We start from the raw sequence: 25,583 nt of genomic DNA, 5'->3' as shown, positions 1-25,583 counted from the left end.
ATAATCATTTTGTTGTATGGGAAGGCGAAAAGCAGATTGCATGGGTAAGTGTCAACACTTACTACACATATAACAAATTATTTTATTTGAGCAAAAATTTGTGGATGAGTATTTACAGTGTTGCGATTTTACTTTCACTGTTCATAAATGCAATAAATTAAATCTTGATTATGATTTGTTTCGTGACCACTTCTCATTTTCCTTGTTATTTTTTGTTTTACTTTTTTTCAGGCGGAAACGAAGCTTGCTCAAAGAAGGCAAGCGAGGGCTGAGGCCAGGAAAATCAGAATGTTGGAATTGGAAAAGCAACAAAAAGAAGTAAGCCTTTCAAATGTACATGTAGTAATTATTTAAAAAAAGAACCTTCTAGCTTTTAATAGCACATACTCTAGTTGTAGCAAGCAATGATAAATGTGAAAGTATAAAAAAATCAAGATTTCTTGTTACGATAGGGTAGATTTCAATTTAAGGTTTTGCAAACTATAAAAACAATGAAATAATGAGATAGTCTGACTCTTCTGATCGTCAACCTTTTCATTCATTTTGGCGAAATGGCCCATCGTCCGCACTCACAAATTATTGAAAGGGTTATGGCAAAAGTCTTGATTTATTCATTTTATGCAACAAAACACTGCTTATTCTTTCTTTGAAACAATATGTCCAGTTACTTGGACATCAATTAAAGACCCGCTTATCGAGGCTGTGGATAATCTACATGTATACCCCACATGTTCTAACCATCATCTCTTTTATCCCCATTCACACTCAATTTTATGGAATATATGTAAATATATCACAATATATCATTGTGAATTGTAATTATCATTGTTTATTGAAAATAGAAACATCAATTGGAATTGATTGACCTAATCTGAATTATTTTTGTAAATTGGAATTATTGTAAAAATTGTTTTATTGTAGCTGAAATTATGTGCAGTTAATTATATGGTTTTTTCTTCTTCACTGTGAATTCAGTGGCAATTCAGCCTTGGTGCTGCAATGATTGAATGAATACATCTTGAATATCTCTCTGTTGATGCTTCATTATCATCCAGGGCTCTGTTACAATCTTTCTCTCCTTGCTTTGTGCCCTTCTACACATTAATTTGAATACACTCAATACTAATTCGACACAAAATCGTAAATGTTACTCTTTGTCTCTGTACTTTCTTTTTTTGTTTGCTCAGGTTGACGAGAAAATGGATATGGAATATAAAATGCAACAAGAAGAAAAAAAGACTGTAAGTATGCCTCCCATTCCAATCCAACAACATGCAGAAGTTCTATTTTTATGAAAAGTAGCTTTCCTTTAATGCATGTACATGTATTATCATGACTACTGAAAGTGAATTTTTGCATTCAGCATATGTTTGTTCTGTGCATTGCCAATGGCAGGGAATGCATCCATCCATCTACTGACGCCATACACCAAGGGAGTTCACATACAGAAATTATTACGATTTAAAAATCACTACTAAACATATTTTGCAAGTTATCATTTGCTGGTCATTTTGGAGCTCACCTAATTTCTCCTCTGAAGTGAAGCATTCAAACTGATTTGTAGTTTGGATTGCAGGTTTTCAAGGAAGAAGGGACAGGATATTAAAATTGATTTTACATCCTCACCCATGATCGATGCGGGGAAATCTCTTGCATAAATAACTCTGGGCTCCATAACATAGTAGTGATTGATCATGAAGGCTGATATTTTCTATTCTATGATTGGTTGCATTGATTAATGTGTATGATCAATTTTGTAAATATCAGCCCCATGATCGATCGCGAGACTTCGTGAAACTAAATTGTGGTATTGGGATTAACAATGAATTGATAAACTGTATTTATCTCTGCAGTTTTTCTTGGAAAAAAATTAATTCAATCTACAGCAGTGATTGATGTGTGCTATATAAGAAGTTGATATGTTATGATGCACAAAGCAGGTTTAACAATTAGACAGTACTTATCAATAATTCTATTTTTTAATAGAGATATTCAGTGTCAAAGAGTACAGTCAACTTTTCAAAATCTGTATCGTATGTGGGATGCTTCTTAAACTGGAATTTAGCTGTAAATCCCTGCTTGAATAATAAGCCAGTTCATAGTTCCTTTCTGCGCATGATCAAAAGATTCTACGCATGATCAGAGAAAGGTCATTTGTATTAACGTGACATGGTGGTTTAAAATCTAATGAGATAAGCACCAACTTTGATGTCTTGATTATGCATATATTCTTTTGAATAGTGGTTTTCATTTACATCCACAAAAAACAACAATGCGTCCACAACGACTGGTATTTCACAGTTAGCCAAGTACATTGTGCAACATGCTATGATATGCATTCAAAGTAGGAATGCAACAAATACCTTCATTAAGTGTTCATTGGTGTGCTATTCTAGTCACCTGGTCTATTCAATTTCTTCATCCTGCTATGTAAGGCAAGCTTACGTAATATCTTGCTTTGAAATCTGCCTATAATAATGAAAGAAATGAAAGGTCATTTGACTAAAATTGTCCATGAGTAACTACGAACTGGTCTATTATCACCTTCAGTATACATGCAGCATTGTAGTTTATTTTCGTAATAAGTATGACCCTCTGCTATTTTTTCCTTCAAATGTGATTTTAAACTGCAAAGGGTCGACCAGAAAAATCTTGGAAGGTAACAAATGAATAATACGTATACATCTGTTTGCCCTTCTGGTGTGTTCAGTTAATGTTTTAAAACTAGAATCTCAAAAATGAACCACAAAAAATAAATCCTTAATATGCAGGATAGCATTCAAGTGAGTTTTCATCGCTGTCCTTATTAAAGCCCATCCACTGCGCATCATACAAAACTGGATCGTTTGATTTTAATAAGAATTGTTAATGAACTTTGCAGTGCAGTCTATTGGACTTTGTGATTCTGCAGCTCCAATTTTTTGTAACCAAACTTGCTTGAATGCAACTGTGGTTGAATCAAATATCTTTAAAACTGTTTCTAGGTTTTTGAAATATTGATTGAACACAGCCTTGGTCAGCCAAACTCCCTTCCTAATAGTATTCTTAACTATTAACCCTCTATACTATTCTGTGATTATTTTGAAATGCCACCCATACTGTACATACAACCCTAGTATCGTCATCGGATAATGGTAAACCATAGTCTCTTCATTCTTTCATCTCATTGTTCGTGGAACCAGTGACAGTATAAATTGATGATGCAGAAATTTTGTTATGATATTGTTCTTCAATATGCAATTTCATGCTTGAGATGAATGAAGAGCACTTTGCTTGTTGTCAAAACTGTTCAGTGGATATTTGTTTCTGCATATATATATATATTTTTTTTTTATTTGAGCAGGGACTAAATGTAGAGCGAGACTATAGGCACCGCTTTTCCGGCGGCAGCGACGTCGGCGTCGTCAACATGATTTAAACCAAGGTTAAGTTTTTGAAATGTCGTCATAAATTAGAAAGTATATGGACCTAGATCATGAAACTTGGACATAAGGGTAATCAACTTTTACTGAATATCTTGCCTGAGTTTCAGCTCACATCACATGACCAAGGTCAAAGGTCATATAGGGTCAATGGACTTCATAGACCCTGTTGGGGTAATCAACATTGAAACCTTAAAAGGTTAAGTTTTGAAATTTTGTCATAACGCAAAAGTTTATGGATCTAGTTCTTGAAACTTGAACATAAGAGTAATGGTGTATCATCGAACATCTTGCCTGAGTTTTGGGACACATGATCAAGGCAAAGGTCATTTAGGGTCAATGAACTTTGGTCATGTTGGGGGGTAATTGTTGAATTGCCATCATAACTTAAGAAGTTAATAGATCTAGTTCATAAAACTTGGAAATACATGTAAGAGCATTCAAGTATCACTAAACATCCTGTGCAAGTTTCAGGTCACATGACAAAGGTCAAAGGTCATTTATTGGTCAATGAACTTTGGCCATGTTGGGGGTATTGTTGAATTGCCTTCATAACTTTGAAACTTTATGGATCTAGTTCATAAAACAAGGACGAAAGGTTAATCAAGTAAATGTATCACTTTGCACGAGTCTTAATAGGCCACATGATCAAGGTCAAAGGTCATTCAGGTATTATCATATGAATGGTGTTTTTTGTGAATGATCATTCAATAGTTGTTTTCAAAGTCAGCACTGCTGCTATATTGAATTGCATAATGCAGGTGAGACTGCCAGAGGCGGTCTACTTGTTTTACTTCTCAAATTAGCATTTCTGGTTGTAATCTTGAGCAAAGCTTCGAACTATGTTCTGTACAGTTCTTGCTACACACAAGAAATGTTGTGTTGCAGTAATTGAAATCTTCGGACCAAATTGCAATTCGATACCAGGAAACTTATTCCCGGTTTGAGGTACACTGTTCTGTTCATCAAAAAAGTTTCTCTGTTTCTGTTACAAATAAAAAAATAGAGCATTTGCTTTTTAATACTAAGAATCAGAAAAATCATTTTCTTCAATTATTTTCTAAGTTTCCTACATATCATGTAAAATCAGTGTATGCCTGGATTATGCCTGGATATTGTATCGTGTATTTTACTCGTTTTATAGTACCTGCTTGCTTTATGTTTGTACCGCTGAGTGCTGTATGACTAGATACATGTACACATTTCTCTCCATTCATGTACACTTTAAAGCACATGCTATAATTTTAAACTTTAAATGTGATTATGATCCAAAGTTGATGGCAATTTTGGTTTCAGTTTCTAGACATCATTATGGCAATATAAACAATACAGGTTCTGTGGGTCATTTTTCACTGTCAAACAAATGTCTTATTGGATGATGCTCCAGGCTGAAGATATTTAATATCTTTAATATAGTAAAATTCACAGAGCAAAACGCAAAAGTCGGATAACAAATACATGTAGCAAAGTTATTGAATTTTAAAGTTTAGCAATATTTTGTGAAAATGGTTATATGCACATCGTCATGAATATTCATTATTTGGGCTGATGATTTCACATCCCCTCTTTCCTCTAATATGTGATTTCATGAAATCATAATTGTTTCATTTGTTCATATGTGTGTAAATGATGTGCCTCCATTGTGACAAAATAAGTTGCAGCAATTAATGCACTTAATTAGTTGTCAATCCAATTGTTTTAGTTTTTGGTAGAAAATTTTTGAATAAACCTAATTTCATATGATAAAATACAAAAGAACAAGCGGGGATATGACATCATCAGCCCACCTAATGAATATTCATGAAGACATGCCTCAAACTGTTTCACCGGAATAATGCCAATCTTTAAAATTTAATGACTTTGTTATTTGTTATCCGATTTTGATCAAATATTCAGCATTTTGCTCTGTAAAGTTTACTCTATTTATTGAGATATAAATATCTTCAGCCGGGAGTATCCCTTTACGTGTAAGGATTTGCTAGTCTTCCTCTTCAGTCTTGAATGTTTTTTATATAAAAATATACAAATACACATAGATACACAGTGATGACTAGTCTGCACAGACTCAATTTTGACACCAATTTTGGGTACCATGTCCAGGATGGAGACTAGACTCCAAAGTACATTGCATTCTGAATCAAGCAGCATTGAGTGAATGATAGATGAATCTGAATCTGAATCTGAATGAAGTAAATCTAGTCTCCTACTTCAGACTGCATTACATATGCACTCAAAAAAAGAGCCAAGATAACATGAAGGTCTTGATACTTTTGGCTGCCTATACATGTAATTCTACTCTAGAATTAGAAAAATCGATGGCTTTTAAATACCTACATGTATTTTCTTTTGCCCCCTCCTTCCCCCATTCGTCATGTTTCTAGCTTAGTGATAAAAATTGATTAAAAAAAAGGAAGTCAATTTGTATTTTATAGTGTTGGGTAATATCGACAAAAAGAAAGGAAGATACATGTACATGTAGTGCGAGTGGAAACATTAGTGTGCACTGCTACACGTATAGTGCAAAATTTTCATTAAAAAATTTACATCCATATTTGATTTTAGATTGAATCTCTAATCTCTAACATTTATTCAAGATATGTTTGTAATGATTTAAAATTATGAATCAAACTTACAGTCTTTAACTTACAGTCCGGACTTTGAAACAGAGGGTTGTGGGTTCGAATCCCAGCCATGGCGTAATTTCCTTCGGCAAGAAATTTATCCACATTGTGCTGCACTCAACCCAGGTGAGGTGAATGGGTACCTGGCAGGAATTTATTCCTTGAAATGCGTGTGCGCTGTAATCTTAGTAATTACGGCTGCCAAGCTACAGCTGGGGTAATAATATCCAAGTCCTTTGGAAGCGCATAGAGACATTTATTCATAATCGTGATATGCGCTATACAAGAACTGTTTATTATTATTTAAAAATAAAAATTTAACTTGAAATATAATGATAATATGGACAAGCAGTCTGGAGCTGAGACTAGGGTGTGATGCGGCTCAAAATAAATTGCTCTAGTCCCACACACTGGAACCCCTGTCCTGACGTGTTGTTTAGACTGGGTAATTATAGCCGACAGCAACGTTCCCTTGATGTGTTTATGAAATGCCAAGTGAGACATCCGCATAAAGTTAGCTCCAATGTGCTATGATACTGGGATAATGTGCCCTGTAGAGACGGACCATTGTTGGTAGTCCGTTATGCGTTCATTGACCAAAGTGTACGAACATACTATACTGCAGATCTATTGCGCGCCAGTGGATTAGGCTTCGCTTTACCCTACATTACACATTGAAGCAAGAGGCCAGAGGAGCTACATGTACTACATGTAGGCTTATGTAGTTCAAGACTTTATATACTTTAATATCACTATCCAATTTTATTTTGTCCAGACTGCGTTGCAGATAATTTTAGACACCATTTTCAAGGTTTAGCATGAGATACATATACATTTCAGATAATTTATAGAGAAATATGTGGGAATGTTGAAAAAAAAAATGTTTTCAGCAAACTACATTGTACATGAACAAACATGTATACATGAATGGATAACATTGAATCCAATCCATAAGATTAAATTAAAGTGTGGATTCTACATCAGCATCCTTTTTGTAGAACCATTTTGTTTCTGGTAAAAAAAAAAAATCATGGCTTTAAAGGGCAAGTCCACCCTTTTACAAAAAAAAATATTCAAATAGAAGAGAACCCCCCCCACCCAAATACAGCGTATAGCGCTGAAATTTCAAGCTTCAAAATATAAAATTTCAAAAGTTTTGCTTTTTTCACAAATTAGTTGGTACATTTATGCAAATACAACACAGGTGATATATGCAAATAAGACAGGCGATGATCTCATACTATACATACAATCACTAATTTTTGTATGAAATATGGAAAATCTCAATTTCTTCAGATTTCACAATATCATGAAAAGATCTTCAGTGAAAAGATAGTGGCAATGGCAATTCCACAGTTTCAAAGAGAAAGAATACAGTACCTTGTTTAAAATGAGGAAAATGAGTACTTCATACTGTACAAAAAAAAAATAGTGAGTGGGTGACTTCGTTGGTTCCATATTTGCATACTGATCAGGATGTTCTGGGGAATAAAAGCAGAACCTTATAATTTTTATCAAAACTTTCTTATTTTACAGCAGATTTTGATGATTTGTCAGTGTTATGCTTGTTTGATTTTTTTCCTCTAGATTCATACAAATCAACTTTGTGGTGAACTTGCCCTTTATTACTTTTACCTTGACATACATGTAGTTCAAATTGATTTGCATTATGAATTTGTAATCAAAGCTTCTGGTATATTATATTGAATGCCATATAATATGCTTTTGTTTTCAATATATATATTATTCTGTGATAATACTATTTTTTTAAATGATTTTGCAGCTTTCTCCATTGCATTGCATTGCATTGCATCATTTAATGTGTGTATCCTCTTTTTATTTCCTTCCCTCTTTTTCTTCCCCTTACTGTTTGCTTGGTTCAATATTTTTGTTTGTAAATTTGCATCGTGGTTGTATGTAAATGTGTGCGTTGCCAATTTGCAGCAGCTTAAAGAGCTCCCAAGTTCTAGACAGAAATGGTACCACCGCCGAACCTCCCTGCAAGTGCCTATGATTACGAGTAATAAGAGGATGAACGTAAATTGAATTTCTTTATTTTTTACTCGAGTTCACGTATGCTGTATCATCCTTCACATCAGGGGGTGGTTTCATTTTAAAGCTGTAGTAAGTTACACCCGATTTTATGAACGAGTGGTGACCGTTTCTTCTGCCAACGAGGTTCCCACTGTACTCCCATCAGCTTTAAAGTTGAAAAATCTGCTCTTTTTGTAATAAATTTCTTGTTAAGCATTTTAATGCAAAAATTGCTGTTTTTCAAGATTTGCATCATCGAGGATTCATTCCCATAATCTTAAAAACACGGACAACTTTGGGTATGGTATCTCATTTTTATAGCATCACCACTCACCCTTCAAGTTGTTCGTAATTGTACAAACGGCTTTTATATGAAACTTCCCCCAGGTTTATTGCTTAATACAAAATTTACATACATTGTAATGTCAAAATTAGATTAGAACAAGGAACATTCATACTATTGTGAATTATGAAAGTCACTCAGAACTAATACCACATTTTCACTGAATTAACTTTGTATTGTCTAGTTAAAAAAATATCTCATCCTCACACGTGCCGCTTGGTGCAATGTTCATAATATTTGCCATCAAAATTTGAACTTCATTACCTGTACAACTTTACAAGATGAAATGTAAAGAAGTTTAGCTTCAGACCATCCCAAGTCTCAAGTGGATTTTATTTCATAAATAAGTTTCGATATACACTGTAATTGTTAAGTTAGGCTATTTTAGAACATGATTGAATTCGGTTTTGAATAGCACAATGTAACAAATCTAGTGAGGCCTTTAACAACAAACACTCAAAATGATTCTAAGATTTTTCCAGCCTCTGAGAAGTTTTATTCTGCTTCCAATATTAAGCTTGCATTTGAAAAAAACCCCACAATTTTTAAAATCATATTGCAATATTTATGCAAAGATTTATGAGAACTCTGCATGATGTGTGTTTTTCCTCACTGTATTTAAAGGCTTTTTTTATAAAGCACTTTCTTCCTGCATTTGCTTTCCTTCTCTTGAAAAGTAACTTTAATTTTGTAATTACAAAGTTGTTTGTGTTTTCTATTAAAGTGTTTCAAGTATAAGTATAATGTGTGATAACTGTGATTAACCTTATGGTTGAGCAGTGATATAAAGACATATGAACTACTGTAGATGCAATGGAAAACTGCACTGCCTGCAGGGATATAACATATGCCCCCCCCTAAATAAAATAAATAAATAAAACTTTGAATATACATTGAATTTAAAAAGTACTACTGCCTCTGTCTCTCGAGAGGTGCTATTTATTAAAATGAATATACATGTACAAACAAGTATATTTTTGTTTAGGTGTGGGAATTGATGAAAAAGATATTCAGATTTTCAGGTTGTATGATGCCTAATGCCAGATACAACGTACATGTAGACTACATATATGCAACCAAATTTCTTGTATCTTGTCCGTTTATTTTATGTTTGGCACTTTAATATCAGATTGTCAAATTATGTTCTTGAGGTACTCTAAAAATTGGTAAAATTTCTCCATAAATTTTTTTTTTAATGATAGTGGGTAAATTTGGAAATCAGTAATAAAAGCCAAGCCCAAAAGCTAGACAGTACTGTATGTGCATGTCCGTTATTATTGAAAGTGTGGATTTGGCTTTGGACATGATTACAGTATTAGCACTGTAGGACTGAAGTTTATACTGCAATTTTATATTGACCTTGGCCTAATACATGTAGATATAGGCCTGCATGTACATGTAATAGGTACGGTAATAAGTATAGATCATGTATTTCATTGTGTGATTATTGTTCACTGGGGCATGCTGTAGAGTGTTCTGTGGAAAAGTTTTGCACTCAAACATTTTTATATTGCTTTTGATAAAAGTAGCAAATGTGTTTGCATACTGTAATACTGGTGTGTTTTTTATGCTTCAATGTAATGAAGAAAATTTTGCTTGATTTTAAAAGAGTTATATTTCAAAACGTTTATTTTGTTTAAAGGTCAAGTCCACCCAAGGAAAATGCTGACCTGAATAAATAGAGAAAAATCAAACTAGCATAGTGCTAAAAATTTCATCAAAATCGGATGTAAAATAAGAGAGTTATGACATTTTAAAGTTTCGCTTATTTTTCACAAAACAGTGATATGCACAACTAGGTGAGTCAGTCGATGATGTCCATCACTCACTATTTCTTTTGTTTTTTATTATTTGAATTATACAATATTTCATTTTTTATAGATTTGACAATAAGGACCAACTTGACTGAACCATATAGTATTAAACAATGCTTATTCCACATGTTCAGGGAGGAATAAATCGTTGTGTCACTTGACAATGAGGAGAAAATTAGAATATTTCATATTTTATATAATAAACAACAAAAGAAAAAGTGAGTGGATAACGTCATAATCTCCTCATTTGCATACCAGCCAGGATGTACATATAACTGTTTTGTGAAATTTAGCGAAACTTTAAAATGTCATAACTTTCTTATTTTACATCCGATTTTGATGAAATTTTCAGTGTTATGCTTGTTGGATTTTTTTCTTTTTACTCAAATCAAATTTTTGTTGGGGTGGACTTGTCCTTTAAAACTTTTTAATAGTGCAAGCATGCTTTTATAAATTATGAATGCTCTTCAGTTACTGTTACAGGTTGGTACATACATGTATGTAGTTTATAAGATTTATTAATTTTGTGAGTATACTATAAACTATGATGATTAAAAAAGTTGATAAACATAATGTATGGTAAAATGCTGTTTGTAACAATATAAATTATCTCATCCCGAATTGAACCCTTGCTATTAAAATCTTTTCCTCTTTATAGCTCCCCTGTAGAATTTGCAGCATCTTTGGTCACACAATACATCTGTAATTCATGAATAAAACATACCCTACATGTACATGTAGTTCCAGAATAAACTGTCACACAATGTTTTACATACATATAGTGCTGAGCTCTCGGCATAAAGCCATGAACCCCATATTAAACTCAAGTCTTATTAATAGGGCCGAGTTTATTGGTGGTGGGGTGTTTTAATTACACTCATACATGTACATGTTTATAGAAATAGAATGTCCCTCTCCATCTTCCAACATGTACATATAGATAACATCCTTTGGCCTGTATTCTGAAGTTGGGTTTGATTTTAATAAACTCTGGTCAAAACTTGAGGGTTAACTATGGACATCCAGAATTGGCATAGATAAATAATAGCTAATTTTTTTTTCAAATCATAACTGTTTTAGCAGGATAAATTGTAGTTATGTAGTAGTTGTCATCACCATCAATGACCTACATGTAGGAAAGAGAACAGTAAACATAAACTTTTAATGTATAAAACATTGACTTTTTTGGCTTTCCATAGTTTTAGCACAGATTTTAGACCATGGTCTCAAGTTAAACCTGACTTCAGAATACGGGCCTTTGTGTGTAACATGTGTAGAAATAGGGGAATCCCCACTGTCACTTTGGTATATTATGAATTACATGTATGAATGGGAGAACCATTTATTTCTCAAGACACTTTAAAAATCATGAAGCTTACAAGTCTGAGAGAATTATAAATGGGAGAATCATTCAGTTTTGAATAAACTTTAAAGGAGAATGAAACCCTTGAAACCAGCTGAATCCATATTAAAGAGAAAAATCAAAGAAACATATTGTTGAAAGTTTGAGGAAGATTGAATGAATAATAAGAAAGTTATGAGCATTTGAATATTGAGATCACTAATGCCATGTACATGTAGTTCCTCCCATTGGCAATGCGACCAAGATCTGTGATGTCACACACGTACAACTCCCTCATTACTTTAGTACTTATTTTACTTATATTCTCACTTTTATAGAGTCTATCACAAGATGAGGTGTTCTCTTTATGAGAGGACAAGTACAGAGGTTTCACAACATTATATCATTGATGAATCGTTTGTCATATGATTAGAATGAGCAAAAAGAGATGTTTTGGGGTATATTTTCAGTGTCCAAAAGGGGAGAGTTGTTCATCTGTGACATCATAGATCTTGGTCGCATTGCCAATGGGAGGATCTCCATAGCATTAGTGATGTCGACATTCAAATGCTCATAACTCTTCTAATGCTAGTCCTATTTTACTCAAACTTTTGTTGATCTTATTCTTTGATTTTTCTGCTTTCACAAAAGCTAACTTGCTCCAAGTGTTTCATTCTCCTTTAAAAAAATGTTTGCTTTAAAGATTATTGTCTAATCACTTTTCCTTTCACAAAACTAATACACTGTACATGTACTGAATCAAAATTTGCAGTGTTTTAAACCCTGTGAATATTGCAAATACATGCATGTATCCACATTTTCACCCCAAAAAAAAATGGTTAGGAGAATTAACCTTCCTCTTTAAAAATTTTAAGTATTTTTATTTTCTTTTTCATCAAAGTTTGCCATGATCGTGAAATTACATTCATATTTTAAGTATGAAACTTACTTGTTTTATTTCTCTCCTTTTCTGTCTTATGTGTTTATCCTATCCCTTCCAATTCTAATGTTTATATATTCAGATGTTGACAAAGCAAGCAGAGATGGTGGTTGCGGCAGGGTCTGGGAGTTCAGGTAGCAGACCTTCCTCTCGGAGAGGCAGCACAGAATCTGTGGAGCATGATCTTTTGAAGGTGGGTAGTGCCATACGTTTTCGGGATGATACACGATACTCTCGAAAACTATGTTTAGTATATTAAAGAGTAAAAGCATGTTTTGTTGCCTGGTTGGCAAAAAGGCAAAAGGATTTTCAATTCTTCCTATCGCACATACATGTAGCTGATAAAAAATATGAAATGATACAGTCTTCAATATCGATAGCTGTTCGATTGCTATTGGGACGTACACTTCCGGTTTAAGGGACGACCAGTGCAAAATCACTGATGCCTCGGACATGCAAAATTCATTGAACTTGTTATGTTTAACCTTGCAAATTCATATTCTTCCCCCTGAAGTCATTGGTTTGAACATTGTCTTTCATTAAAAATCATTTTTACTACTAAATTTATACCCCGAAGCATGTTGATTCCTGGACACAATCCCTGTATGTAGAATCACATTGCCCCTCTGTAAAGCACTGATAGTATCAGTTAAATTTGATGTTCAGCTGTATGTTCACACGGATGCCATAGCAGCAGTATAATTGTCATCAATTGTGAGCTGAATCCCACACTAATCATTTATTTTTCTTTTTGTTTTTCTGACTATGTGACCCCCCTCCCTCCTGGAATATTCAGGAGTAGATATCATCCCTGTAGTAAATTAATGGCTGGTTTTCATGATAGTACTAAATGGAATATTTATATGTTACATCCAACAAGAATATTGTAAAATAAAATTTTAAGTAAATTTGAATGATTAAATGCTTGAATTACTATAGATGGAAAAGATATACAGTAGCTATCACAATGTTGTACTTTAAATAGTTACTTTTGTTTTTCAAGAGTCAAATTTAATTTGGAAATAACGCAAGCTGGGAGCCAACTGTTTTTCTTTATTAAATATCAAATTGAATAATTTCTGAGTTACTTGCAATTATTGAGATTTTCAGCTGATGCCACACCCTGATCTGAGTCCATTTGATTTGAAAATTGAGTCATTTTAATTTGGAATACAATTTGAGTTAATTTGACTCGGAAGAATTGAGAGTTCAAATTTAAGCGTCTGGTTGCCATCATGGCTCTTATTTTAGATCCTTAGTTCATACAGCGATGAATGGAAATCATTGAAGCATAGGCATAGACTCAATCATGTATGTGAAAACCATTACAGATGTTGACATGTAAGGATGGGGGCCGTAGAAATGGTGTGGCTTCATGACATGGCAGCTTTCATACCCATAAACAGAAAAATACTTGGTGGCTGTTTCACAAAGCTGCTTGTCTCAGTCACATTTGCTCTACAGCGGCTGTATGGCGAGTTGAAAACAGCCATTTTAACATTTGTTGTACTAGTATATAGGTGGTCTGAATAAAACTGCGGTTTTTTACTCTCCGTATGGCTGCTGTAGGGGAAATGCAGCATTTATAGTTAAAACAACTTTACTGAGTGCTAAATCAACACCAATGAAAATATTCATTTGCCACGAGACAGGATAACTATAAACTATGTCATTACAACAGCTTCACTACCCTCTGGTATTTTTTTATTGGGAATTCAACCCAGGTCAGAAAATGGACATTTACTCAGTGTGAAAGAAAAATGAAAAATCAATCATAATACCCCATAAATTTATCACTATATTTTGAGGCCTGCATGAATACATTAGTGATTGTCATTTAAATTTTTCTTGTGATTGAGGGGGTATGAAAGCACCTTATGACACATGTCAACACATTTTGACATTTTATGACATTTGCTCATCATCCAAGAGTAGCCTTTCTCTCAGACCTGTTTTTTTCTGTTCTGACCCTTATGAATAGTCAAGAGGCCCATATAATAAACTATTTTTATGGGGAAAAGGAGATATCTCTTGTGACTTTGCTGAGTTATCTTGATGAAAAGTACCCTTTTTTATAAAAAAAATTTAATTATTTTTTTCCATACATCATGTACTTCAGAGCCTAGGAATATGACTGGATAGGAAAGAGAGATTATATACATGTGTAGGGTCTAGATAATAGACTACATGTAGTTTGTAGTGACTATCTCTATAGTTTCTATGGTATGTTACAAGGGTCTGGTAATGGACTTTAGGCAGCAAATAAAATTTAAAAAAAAAAGTTACTTCAGACAGGATTGTTGCAGATCTCAATTGAACATTGTTAAAATTTAAAGCGGGGGTGCATTCATACTGGACTAAAATGTGCTTTTGTATTTGGAAAATTAAATATATAATTCTGGTCAGACCTGTTTGCCAATTCATAGTGCAATACACACAAATCTCATCAAGCTTTAGATTATTTAGAATGTCATGATTGTTATTTTGGATAAAAAACTACATATTTTTTTTTACATGTTTGTTTTAACACATCATAATGTCTGTTTATAACTCTGTGCAGATGTTTGATATTGTTGCTAATGATCTTTTTTGTTTCAGATAGAGTATGTCATGTTATCACCATTCATCTCTGTTTAAACATGATATTAAACTGTCTTTATCTTGTTATTGTTTACCCTTTACCCCCTGACCTTTGACACACATAACACAGGGGTCAACAAACTCTGAGGAGGTTCAGGTGCATGTAGCACCCCATAGGGGTGGCATTGACCCCCGTGAATTGGAGCCTCTGAAGGTTGGTTTACACTGCTTCTATTCTGGCTCGCTCAATTTCACCCTCTTTCTAACAGCATCATTAAAAGGGAAAAAAATCATTTGCATATGACCCCTGTGACCAGGAAGTTCAATCTAATTTGCATATCAACTTTGACATCTGCCACCTTGGGGTCAATCAATATGTACATGTATCTCATAATCATAACTTTCATCTCCCTACCCTTCAATTACATATATGTAACTATATATATGTAGCACTGTGTACATACATGTACCTGTATTGTATGAATGTTGTAATTTGACCTTGTGTGACCCTTTGACCCTTTGACCTCCAGGGGTCACCAAACGGGGATGAGGTCCAGTCTGAATCCCAAACGGGAGGATTGGACTTAGACGAGCAAGAATTACTCAAGGTTTGTTACCATGGCAATTAAGGAAACATGTTATGCTCTTTTAGATGCTTTTAATCTTGGACATGGTAGGTTTTAGAGACCTTTTTTTGCTTGAACTTTGAACTGTTATACAGGTGCATCATGGGAGTTTATCTCTTAACCCTCTCTTGGAGAAGTTTGCGGGGTCATATTATTTTTAGACTAGATATTTAACCTTATCCATTTGAATACCTATACACATGCAGATATAAAGAAATGTCAATAGCAGACACAATTCCTTTTAGTGAATGTGTAATGCAGGATTGGATAGGTACATGTACATGTAACAAATTTTGAGACTAGGGAAACATTAAGAAAACTTAAAAAGGCTAATTATTAACTGTAATGAACTTTTAAGTCTGTATGGTTAGGTTAAAATGTGATTGATACAGATCTTATAGTAATACAAATCTTAAAACTGAAAGTTAAATATTATTATTTTAATTCAGAGAAGAACCTACAAAAGTAAGAGATTGGATATTAAGATCATAGTTTTAACCAAAGCAAAAGAAGGGAAGGGGTGCAAAATCCATTCCTTGTACAAACTGAAAATCTTAATCATTTGCATAATGTGGGATTTGTACCATTTATTCAATATTCTGGTACCTTGGCTATCCAATGGTACATGTACATTTAAAAATGTCCAAAAGCCAATTAGAATTGGGGATTTCATAGTAGTGGCATTGGATGGCAAAGTTACCATAAGAATGACTTCTGTATAAATGAGCACCGGTATTTACATGTAGTTGACTAACCCCTTTCAGTACTGGTATACAGTTGTGTTCAAAAGGTAGTGAACCCCGCCATAAAATGCACTCCTTCATGCTGAGAGTGTTGAATGTAGGTAACACTACAATGTTCAGCGAACCCAGATAAACCAATTTTGTTATTACACAGGTGTTACCCCTGACTTCACAATTACATATAAAAAACATGGCAGAACTTTAAAAAAGAGAAAGTCTTACATTCATGAAGGTTAATCTAATATGGAAAGCTATTCTTGGAGTCATTACTTGTTGGCCAAGTTTATGGAAACTTGCTCTTTCTATGATTTTAGCTTTTAATGCTGATTTTGATAATACATCTAAACAAAAAGCATCAGGATAATTTAGTGTTTATTTTCTGGTGGGGTCCACTAACTTTTGAGCACCACTGTACTAGGCATACTGCACTATATTCATATTACAGTGTATGAATATGCACTCAATCTGCATTTCTCTGTGACTGCCCCATTGGCAACCTTAAACCTTTTTGCTTTTTAAATTGAACTTTCAAATTGATATTTAAACCACGGTAGACACCCAGATAATAGCCATGCAAATATATCTCGAGCTATTTTCCCCATTATTAGCACCATAATTTATAATTGTACTCTAAAAAGTTTAATATTCTCATAGCAATGATTGAACAGGCCTTAGATTTGTGGACTAAAATAAATCTGTACATATAGTTAAGGCTGGGTTCGAATATTAGAATAGCTTCATTTAAAATTGCATCACATTTATTGAACACCAGTAGTGCTCATAGTTGAGAGTAGTTTTAGCGCACGTTCAACATGTTATTACCACTTTGTGCATTATGCCTGGCAACTAACCCATTTTACTTAGTTTTAACTTCACTGTATTGGTTCACTTCAGTCTATGTGCTTGAATATAAACATCTTGAAAATAAAGAATAAATCTTACATCAAGGTGAATCCAATTTGGAAAGCTATTCTTTGAGTCATTGTTTATTTTGGCCAAGTTTATGGAAACATTCTCTTACTGTGATTCTAGCTTTTGCACATATGCTGATTTTGATAATAAACAGAAAGCATATGTACAGCATAATAGTCAGTACTTGAAATATACTGTACAATACAACTACAAGTGTTTTACACATCCATTGTAAACAAGAGGCAATTTCATCAGAATCTGGCATACCACACCAAAAATTTTGATTTTTTTTGTTATCATACATGTAGTTGTAGATGCAGGGGAAGTAACATTTCCCTGTATGAGAGATTGGAAATCAATCCATCTCCAGTTTCTTTTGTCACTTTATGGCATAAATATGAACATTTTTGCTGGTACTTACCGCTCGTTTTTAGATGCAATGCGGATATGGAGAAATTCAGGGCAACCTAATGACTACACAGCAGTATTTCAAGGAATTTGTGTTTGAACATCTTTTTATGCAATTTTAATACTTGGATATACAGACATGTATATGTACATGTACCCAAAATATACATTTTTCAACAGAGAATTGTGGTATTTGCCCGAAAATGAAAATAAAGATAAAGAGGAAACATGCATTTTCTGTATTTTACAAAAAAATACATCTGATAACATCATGTACATGTACATACATAGATCGATTGATTATCACAAATGAATCAGCATGTTTTTTTTTATGGTTTCATGTACCATTTAGATGCATTTGTTTTGTTTTGATTGTTGTTATAGTTCATTGTCATGCCTGACTTTATGAACAAATTAATAATGTTATCGTAACAAATTCAGCCCGTAGTAACACTTTAAAAGTTATTGCAAACAAATTTCTTAAAAACTATAAACTTTTCAAATCTTGTCTCAATTTAACATTTATTGTATTTTTATTTCTTTTTATTCACTAAAGAGACTTGGAGCCCCTCCTAATTTTAAAGCATGCACACAGAAAAAACTATGATCCCATTCTACTCTGTATTTTTTATCTCGGTGTGCACATACATGTACTGTAGTGAATAATAATATCCGGGGTCTACATACATGTAATGGATTTTTGCTCTTGAAAAAAATATGCTTGGAAAACAAGAGGGAGTCGTCTCCTACTATTAGACCGTTTGATGATAATTGGCTCTCGAAACTGACTTTAGTTTTGCCTGTAATGATAGAATCCCATACTTTTGACAGTAAGCGAAACTTTCATTCTCACTCATCAGTTTTTTTCAGTGTAGTTTGCTTTTTATTCAGAGGATACGCCTTTATGTAGTTTGGCCATCATGCATTAACGTGCCTTGAGCATTTTTAACAATATAGACATGGCTCTATAAATATCTAATTATAAATTGGTATGGTTTTTCAGACGGCATTGTAGAAGATACAGTATATTCATATTTTTTCATATATGTAAAATTGTAATTGGGTACCATCCATAGTCTTGGGTTTTCCCCCATCGTTTTCACTTTCTTACAATGTACATTTATCCAGAGTTCTTCCTGGATGTTATAGTAAGTGACAACTGGGAAAGAGGAACAACTCATTCATAAACATACATTGTATATATTTTCCCATTTATTATACAGTAATGAGAAAGACATTTGTTGCAGCACAGGTCCATAATAACATTTCACACTTTTGGAATCATGGATACATATTTCATAATTTCATTTTATTACCTGGTATTTTTCATTGTTCAATTTGAGTTTGAAAGGAAATTTATTTTAAAGCCTGTACATTATAATTTATGTTGTCTGTGTTTGCAAGATTTTGATGAACATCATGAGTGGTGTTTTTTTTTTCTAATTAAAATTTTGAAATTGAAGATTTGCCTGAATATTTCAATGGGTTTTATAACAGTAAAATATGAAAATAGCCATTTCATTAAAAAAGATGAAATTGCATTATCATATTTATGATATATACAATTATTTAAAAAATTATATTAGAATGTCTCTTTTCCTTTTTTAATTTATTTTTTGCCAGAATTCTCTGACTTCATTACCATGTACCACTGCATTGATTATATCAATTAGATTTAGATACAGCTGAGAGAAGACATTGTTATCAATAAAGTATTATCATCATCATAATAAAGATTACCATCATTTTATCATCATCACTGTTGTCATCATCATCATCATTATTATTACACATCAAAGTTATCAACATAATAATCAATATCATCACTATCATCATCATCATAATCAAGATTACCATCATTTCATCATCATCATTGTCATCGTCATCATTGTCCTTATCATCATCATTATTATAACACATCAAAGTTATTATTTCAATCAACATTATCATTATCATAATCTTCCCCTTCCTCCTATATTTTGTTATCATCTTCATCATCACCATAGTCATCACCATCCTCTTCATCATCATCATAGTCTTCGGTACAACTACCACCACCATCGACACCACTAATGTTATCAGCTAGTATTCCCCACGCGCCCCATGTTATTCGCTTTGAATGATCCTTAACCTTGACACGCTTGTAACGACCTCGAACCTTGGCACCATTGTTTCATACAGGATGCGGTGGCTGACCTCGAAGAGAAGTACAAGAAGTCGATGATGACCAATGCTCAGCTGGACAATGAGAAGTCCACACTGGTCTACGAAGTTGACTGCCTCAAGGATGTCCTGGCCGATCAAGAGGAACATATGATGGAGCTTAGCAGAGAAGCCAGGGATAAACATAGAGTAAGGCAAAACAATCTTTTTTTCTTTTTTGCTGTAACCTGACCCACCTTTAACCCTTAATAAACTGGGGGGGGGGGGTCAATTTGACCCTCCCTCGACAAATTTTGTCACTACGCCGCCGCATGAATTTTTTGACCGCGCCGCTCGCTGACTTTTTACTTTCAAGTCTTGCGCATCATTTGAGACCAAATTTGCGACCCCCGGGTAAGCGGTTCTGAAATTACGCAACATTTTTTAAGTGCATGTCAGACCCGAAATTGCTCAAAAACGTGATTCCATGTACAAAGTCAATGCAAATTGTGTTTTTCAATCAAAAATCATAAATGTATGATTATTTTTACTTTTGTTGGTTCAAATGGATTTATTTTATGCTATTTATGATCGCAAAAGGGTCCCTGACAAAGTTCATCGGAAAAAACAATAAAAAACAAAGGTTTGAAAAAACAAGGAAATTCATAAGAATTTAAAAACAATAAAATACATAAGAAATTAATTATATTTTGGAATTTTTTTTGTAGATATTTGTTAGAAATGTAATAATTAATACTCCCACCAAAAATTAGCATTCTACTAGCTATATAAATTGAGTTAAAGGCAAAAACATAAAAAAAACAAAAAATCAAATTTAGGGGAAATTTCATACGCTTATTTGCATAATTAATTAATGAAAAAATATAAACAACAAATTTTTTGAAAATTTGACCACACAGTCCTGTAGTTTACATCTGGCTCTACGCGAGTGCAAATTTTCGCTGCGATTGTGCAATCAGCGGCCAAGATCTGAGGGGGGGGTTCAAATTGACCCCCCGTATATTCTGGTCCGAAATAGCCAAGTTTAGATAGGGTTAATAGTGTAAAAGAAAAAAAATCATAGACTTAATTTTTTCATTTTTTTTTTAATACTTGCAAACTGACACTAGATTTCATCATTCATTGATATGTATTTTGATGATAGTCAATAAAAAAATTAGTATAAATGTAGCAACCTCAATTAATAGATCTTTGAAGGTTTACATGGTGGTTCAGATCACAGAGTGAAGGTTTTATACCATATGATATAGTGTAAACAATGTCTACAATAATTGATTACCGGTAATGATGCTGGATATTATCGTAAAAATTATTATTGTCAAAGTTATTAAAGATTTTGATGCTAACATACTCGTATCTGACTGATTCAAGGAATAATTTGTGATTTTGAAAATTTAACATTATTCATACATTTTTTATTTACTAATTTTGTGTGGTTGATATTTTTATTGGCCCGTATTTTGAACTCGGGTTTAAATTAAACCCTGGTGTGAAGTTGTGGTTTAACTATGGAGAGCCAATTGGGGCACAAATCCCTATTAAACAGTTCACATCCAATTCATTAACTCATTCGACACCCAAATTGTTCATATTTGTCTGAGAATGATAACTGAAGTATTTTTTGTTCATTATGAAAGCAACAGGAAACAAAATAGTAAACATAGAGATATACAATGTAAACAGATTTTTTGAATTTTTGGCTCCCCATAATTTTAACACAGAGTTAGACCATGGTCTAAGTTAAACCTGACTTCAGAATACGGGCCATTGTGTTGATATCTCACCAACAAATACTTCGTTTTTCTTCCAGGACTTAGAATCAAAGAAGCGTGAGAATGTCGGACTAAAGAGAGAAGTAGACATTCTGAGGGAAATGGTAGAACAACGTGATCAACTCATTTCGGTAAGTGTACTCTTCATTATGATAAGCCAGGATGCGGTTCCATGAAGATGCTTGTTATGTTGCACATGACTGTATGCACGGCGGGTTTATTGCCAATCCATTGTCTTTGAGTTGTATGCAGTATGCCTTAAAGGGATGCTCTGGGCTAAAGATATTTATATCTCAATAAAGAGATATAAATATATGTTTGTCATTTTGCCTCCGACGAAGATTCTGCTAGGATCGAAAGCTTAGGCCCCTTTTGACTTTCTAATTTACTCCATTGGCTCTCTTTTATTAGATAAGCAGTTTTCAGCAGCTTCTTTTTGCCCTCAATAAAGAGAGTAAAATTCACAGAGCAAAATGCTGAAAATTTGATCAATATGGAATAACAAATAACAAATATTGAATTTTAAACATTTGCATTATTCAATTGCAACAGTTCTAGGCATGTCCTCATGAATATTCATTAAGTGTGCTGATTAAGTGTGCATTAGTTATTTCTTGCTGCAACTTATCATCATAATGGAGACACATCATTTACACATGTATGAAAAAATGAAACAATTATGATATCATGTTACATGTATAACATGAGAAAAAGGAAAGTGGGGATGTGACATCATGAGCCCACCCAATGAATATTCTAGAAGACATGCCAAGAACTGTGTCACCGGAATAAAATTCAACAACTTTGTTGTTTGTTATCCGATTTTGATGAAATTTTCAGCATTTTGCTCTGAATTTTACTCTTATCTATTTAGATATAAATATCTTCAGCCTGGTGTATCCTTTTAAGTGAAAGAAAGTGGGACCTATTCAAAGGACATGCATTTGGAAACTTATATCCAGGACCCCTTCCTCTTGCAGTGATAAGAACCTGGAGCGCAACCTTATTTGATTGATACCCAGATTATTATTACCGTTCCTGCTTCTTCTCTGTTAATTTTTTTATGTTGGTTTCTTTACCTCTCCGACAGGAACATGGTTTATTACTCGTCGGAGGAGAGCAAGCAGACGGGGACTCTTCCAAACCTGTACAGCCAACGGTCGGAACCATCGTAGTGGTATCGCCTGAGGCAGCAGAACTCTTAGAAGTCGTCGGTGACGGCCCCCTCGATGTCAGGCTAAAGAGATTTGTTGAGGAGAGAAAAGAACTCCTTGAGCAGGTTCGGACAAAGGATTATATTTCAATCAAAGTGCTTTGTCGCTATTCTAATGCAAGGCTGAAATCTACCTACAGGGTGGAGCATTTGCCCTATTACAAGTGGTTTATTTCCAATTTGTCTAATGCCAATTCGTCCAATTGCCAACTGGTCTACTTCCATTTGTTCTATCATCAGTTTGTCTATTCACCACATGGTCTACTTTCATTTAGTCTAATGCCATTCCGTTTGGTCTTATTAAAGCTAAATGAAAGTATTTGCAGTAAAACACTGATATCGTGAGAAAGTCTGTAAAACCACGATTAAGTATCACTATATCATTGTGGATCTACATGTAGATCTGGTACAGTTATATAAACTGAACTTTGTGAAATCATAAAATCTAAGCTGAAAAACGATCACACTGAAGATCGCCAACACAGATACGCACACGTGGGACAGTGTATATTATTATTGCTAGAATAAAGACACGACAGAAGTGCCAGAATCCAGGCTTATTTTGCTTATTTCTCAGCAATTACACAATTTCTTCCAGAATCCTTTGGCACATATTTTTTTATTCATACAAACAGACACTTGGGTGGTCATTATATTGGATTCTGTAAAAAGTCATTTTTAGATCGTTACCACAACTGGCATTTATCTTTAAACTAAAGTGTTAACTGTGCAAAATGACTGAAAAGAAAATGGGTATTAGACCAACTGGTTATTAAACGAAATGGTAATAGACGAAATGGTGATTAGACAAAGTGATGATTGGACCAAATGGTTATTGGACCAAATGTTGATGGACGGAATGGCATTAGACTATACAATGTGGTGAGTGGACGAGTTGGCAGTGGACGAAATTTGCAATTGCCAAGATTGGCAATTTACCTTACAAGTGACTGGGGGGGATTTCATATAGATGTTTATGATTTAGTAATGACTTACCAAACGACTGATGACCCTTTCTTGTGATAAATGAAATATCCTCTGAAGCTAACTTTGATAGCACCTAAGAACATGTTCCAGTTGTAGAGCTTATGCATATGACATCACAATCTCATAGCAGCGCCCTCCCTCAGAGGGTATAGAAATGCGCATTAATTGAGTTGTCAGAGATGCGCCAGCAGGAGATCATCAACATTTGAAACTGCCAGATCTATCCGTTCCTCCTTATAATTTACGTCACAGTGCTTGTACAAAGACCCAATTTGGTACTCGTGCCTATTCTGTAATTGCCTACACCCTCTGGAACAATTTCTAACCCAAATTCAAAATAAGTAATCAAAGCACCACTTATGGACTTTCTGGTATCTCCTGGTATCTCCAAATTTTAAAGTTTCATTATGATGTACGTGATACTTTCCTGAAGAAACTTTATGATGAAATTGTTTTTCTTTGGCTTACAGATCAGAAAACTGAAGATTGAGTTAGAGGAATCAAAAGAAAGGGCAGAGAACGCAGAAAGAAGAAGAGCGAATCCCATCACAATAAATGGACCAGATTTAGATGCACATGATTTACAAAGTAAGCTCATACTTTTTTTCTTTTTTGCATTATCCTTCTCTGCTGTAGTGTATTGCAGATTAAAGAAAGATGAAATATTTTTTCATGATAATGAATAATTGTTGATTTGATGAATTTGAGTATGATTGTGATGATGGTGGTGGTGGAGATGAGGATTATGATGATGATGATGGTGATTAATTTGATGTGTTGGTTTATGATAATGGTGATGATGTTATTGTGATGATGGAGAAAAAGAAGATGATTATGAGAATGAAGAAGATGATTGATGGCAATAATTATAAAGGGAGTAATTGTGATGATAATACGATGATGATGATTAGGTTTATGATGATTATGATGATGTTAACTGATGACATATGGGTCTTTAAATTTTGTAGGCAATGTCACCTTTTGAAATGTCTAAAATTATTAATGTAATTCTCTGTTTCTTCTAGGAGAAGCAACGAAACAAGTTGGTGAATACAAGTTCAAGTTACAAAAGGCAGAACAGGATATCACAAATCTAGGTGGACAGGTGAGTACATTTTTTGTATACTTTTATTTCTGTATTACGGGAACAAATTTTCAATCAAGATCTGAATTGAAGGTGGTGCAAACCCACAAAACTTGAAGTCTGATATGATAAAACAGGTCCACCATCTTCGTCTCCATCTCATCATCATCATCAGGAGCAGCAGCAGCATCATCACCATTTCCATTAACACCATCTTTTATTTTCACCTCATGATCATCATGATCACCATGGTGATGATGATGATGATGATAATAATAATATTAGTAATAATAATAATAATAATGATGATGATGATGATGATGATCATGATCACCATCATCATCATCATCACCATCATCATCATTATCGTCATCATCACCATCATCACAATCATCATCATCATCACTACCACCATCATCATTGTTGCGGTCTTTGTGTCATCAACATCACCATCACCAAAACGTATTAAATATTGTCGGCATCATTACTATTGCTATGGTCATCATCATTGCCCCCATCATCGTCATCGCTATTTTTCTGACAACCACGTTGTAATTATTCTCTTGCTCTTTGTTTCAC

General features: G+C 33.9%; 1 protein-coding gene across 7 annotated transcripts in view; it reads left to right on the top strand.

The window, feature by feature from the left end:
- The first annotated feature begins 211 nt into the window (after positions 1 to 211).
- The window catches only part of LOC129274059 (leucine-rich repeat flightless-interacting protein 2-like), a 32,988-nt gene continuing 7,616 nt past the window's right edge, over positions 212 to 25,583 (top strand). The window contains exons 1-11 of one of the 7 annotated variants that reach the window (XM_064108656.1): positions 212 to 318; positions 1,188 to 1,241; positions 7,988 to 8,080; positions 12,599 to 12,709; positions 15,227 to 15,310; positions 15,627 to 15,704; positions 19,967 to 20,137; positions 21,759 to 21,851; positions 22,811 to 22,999; positions 24,391 to 24,508; positions 24,946 to 25,025. In XM_064108656.1, coding sequence (XP_063964726.1) covers positions 289 to 318; positions 1,188 to 1,241; positions 7,988 to 8,080; positions 12,599 to 12,709; positions 15,227 to 15,310; positions 15,627 to 15,704; positions 19,967 to 20,137; positions 21,759 to 21,851; positions 22,811 to 22,999; positions 24,391 to 24,508; positions 24,946 to 25,025 — 1,101 coding nt within the window. In that variant the 5' untranslated portion in view covers positions 212 to 288. The remainder of the gene's footprint in view (positions 319 to 1,187; positions 1,242 to 7,987; positions 8,081 to 12,598; positions 12,710 to 15,226; positions 15,311 to 15,626; positions 15,705 to 19,966; positions 20,138 to 21,758; positions 21,852 to 22,810; positions 23,000 to 24,390; positions 24,509 to 24,945; positions 25,026 to 25,583) is intronic. The other 6 variants (XM_064108652.1, XM_064108651.1, XM_054910921.2 and 3 more) reach the window with 6 other exon arrangements.

This window comes from Lytechinus pictus, chromosome 13 (genome assembly GCF_037042905.1).
Source record: "Lytechinus pictus isolate F3 Inbred chromosome 13, Lp3.0, whole genome shotgun sequence".
Lineage (NCBI taxonomy): Eukaryota > Metazoa > Echinodermata > Echinoidea > Temnopleuroida > Toxopneustidae > Lytechinus > Lytechinus pictus.
Note: the sequence above shows the minus strand (reverse complement) of the source record. Positions and strands in the feature narration are given on the sequence as shown.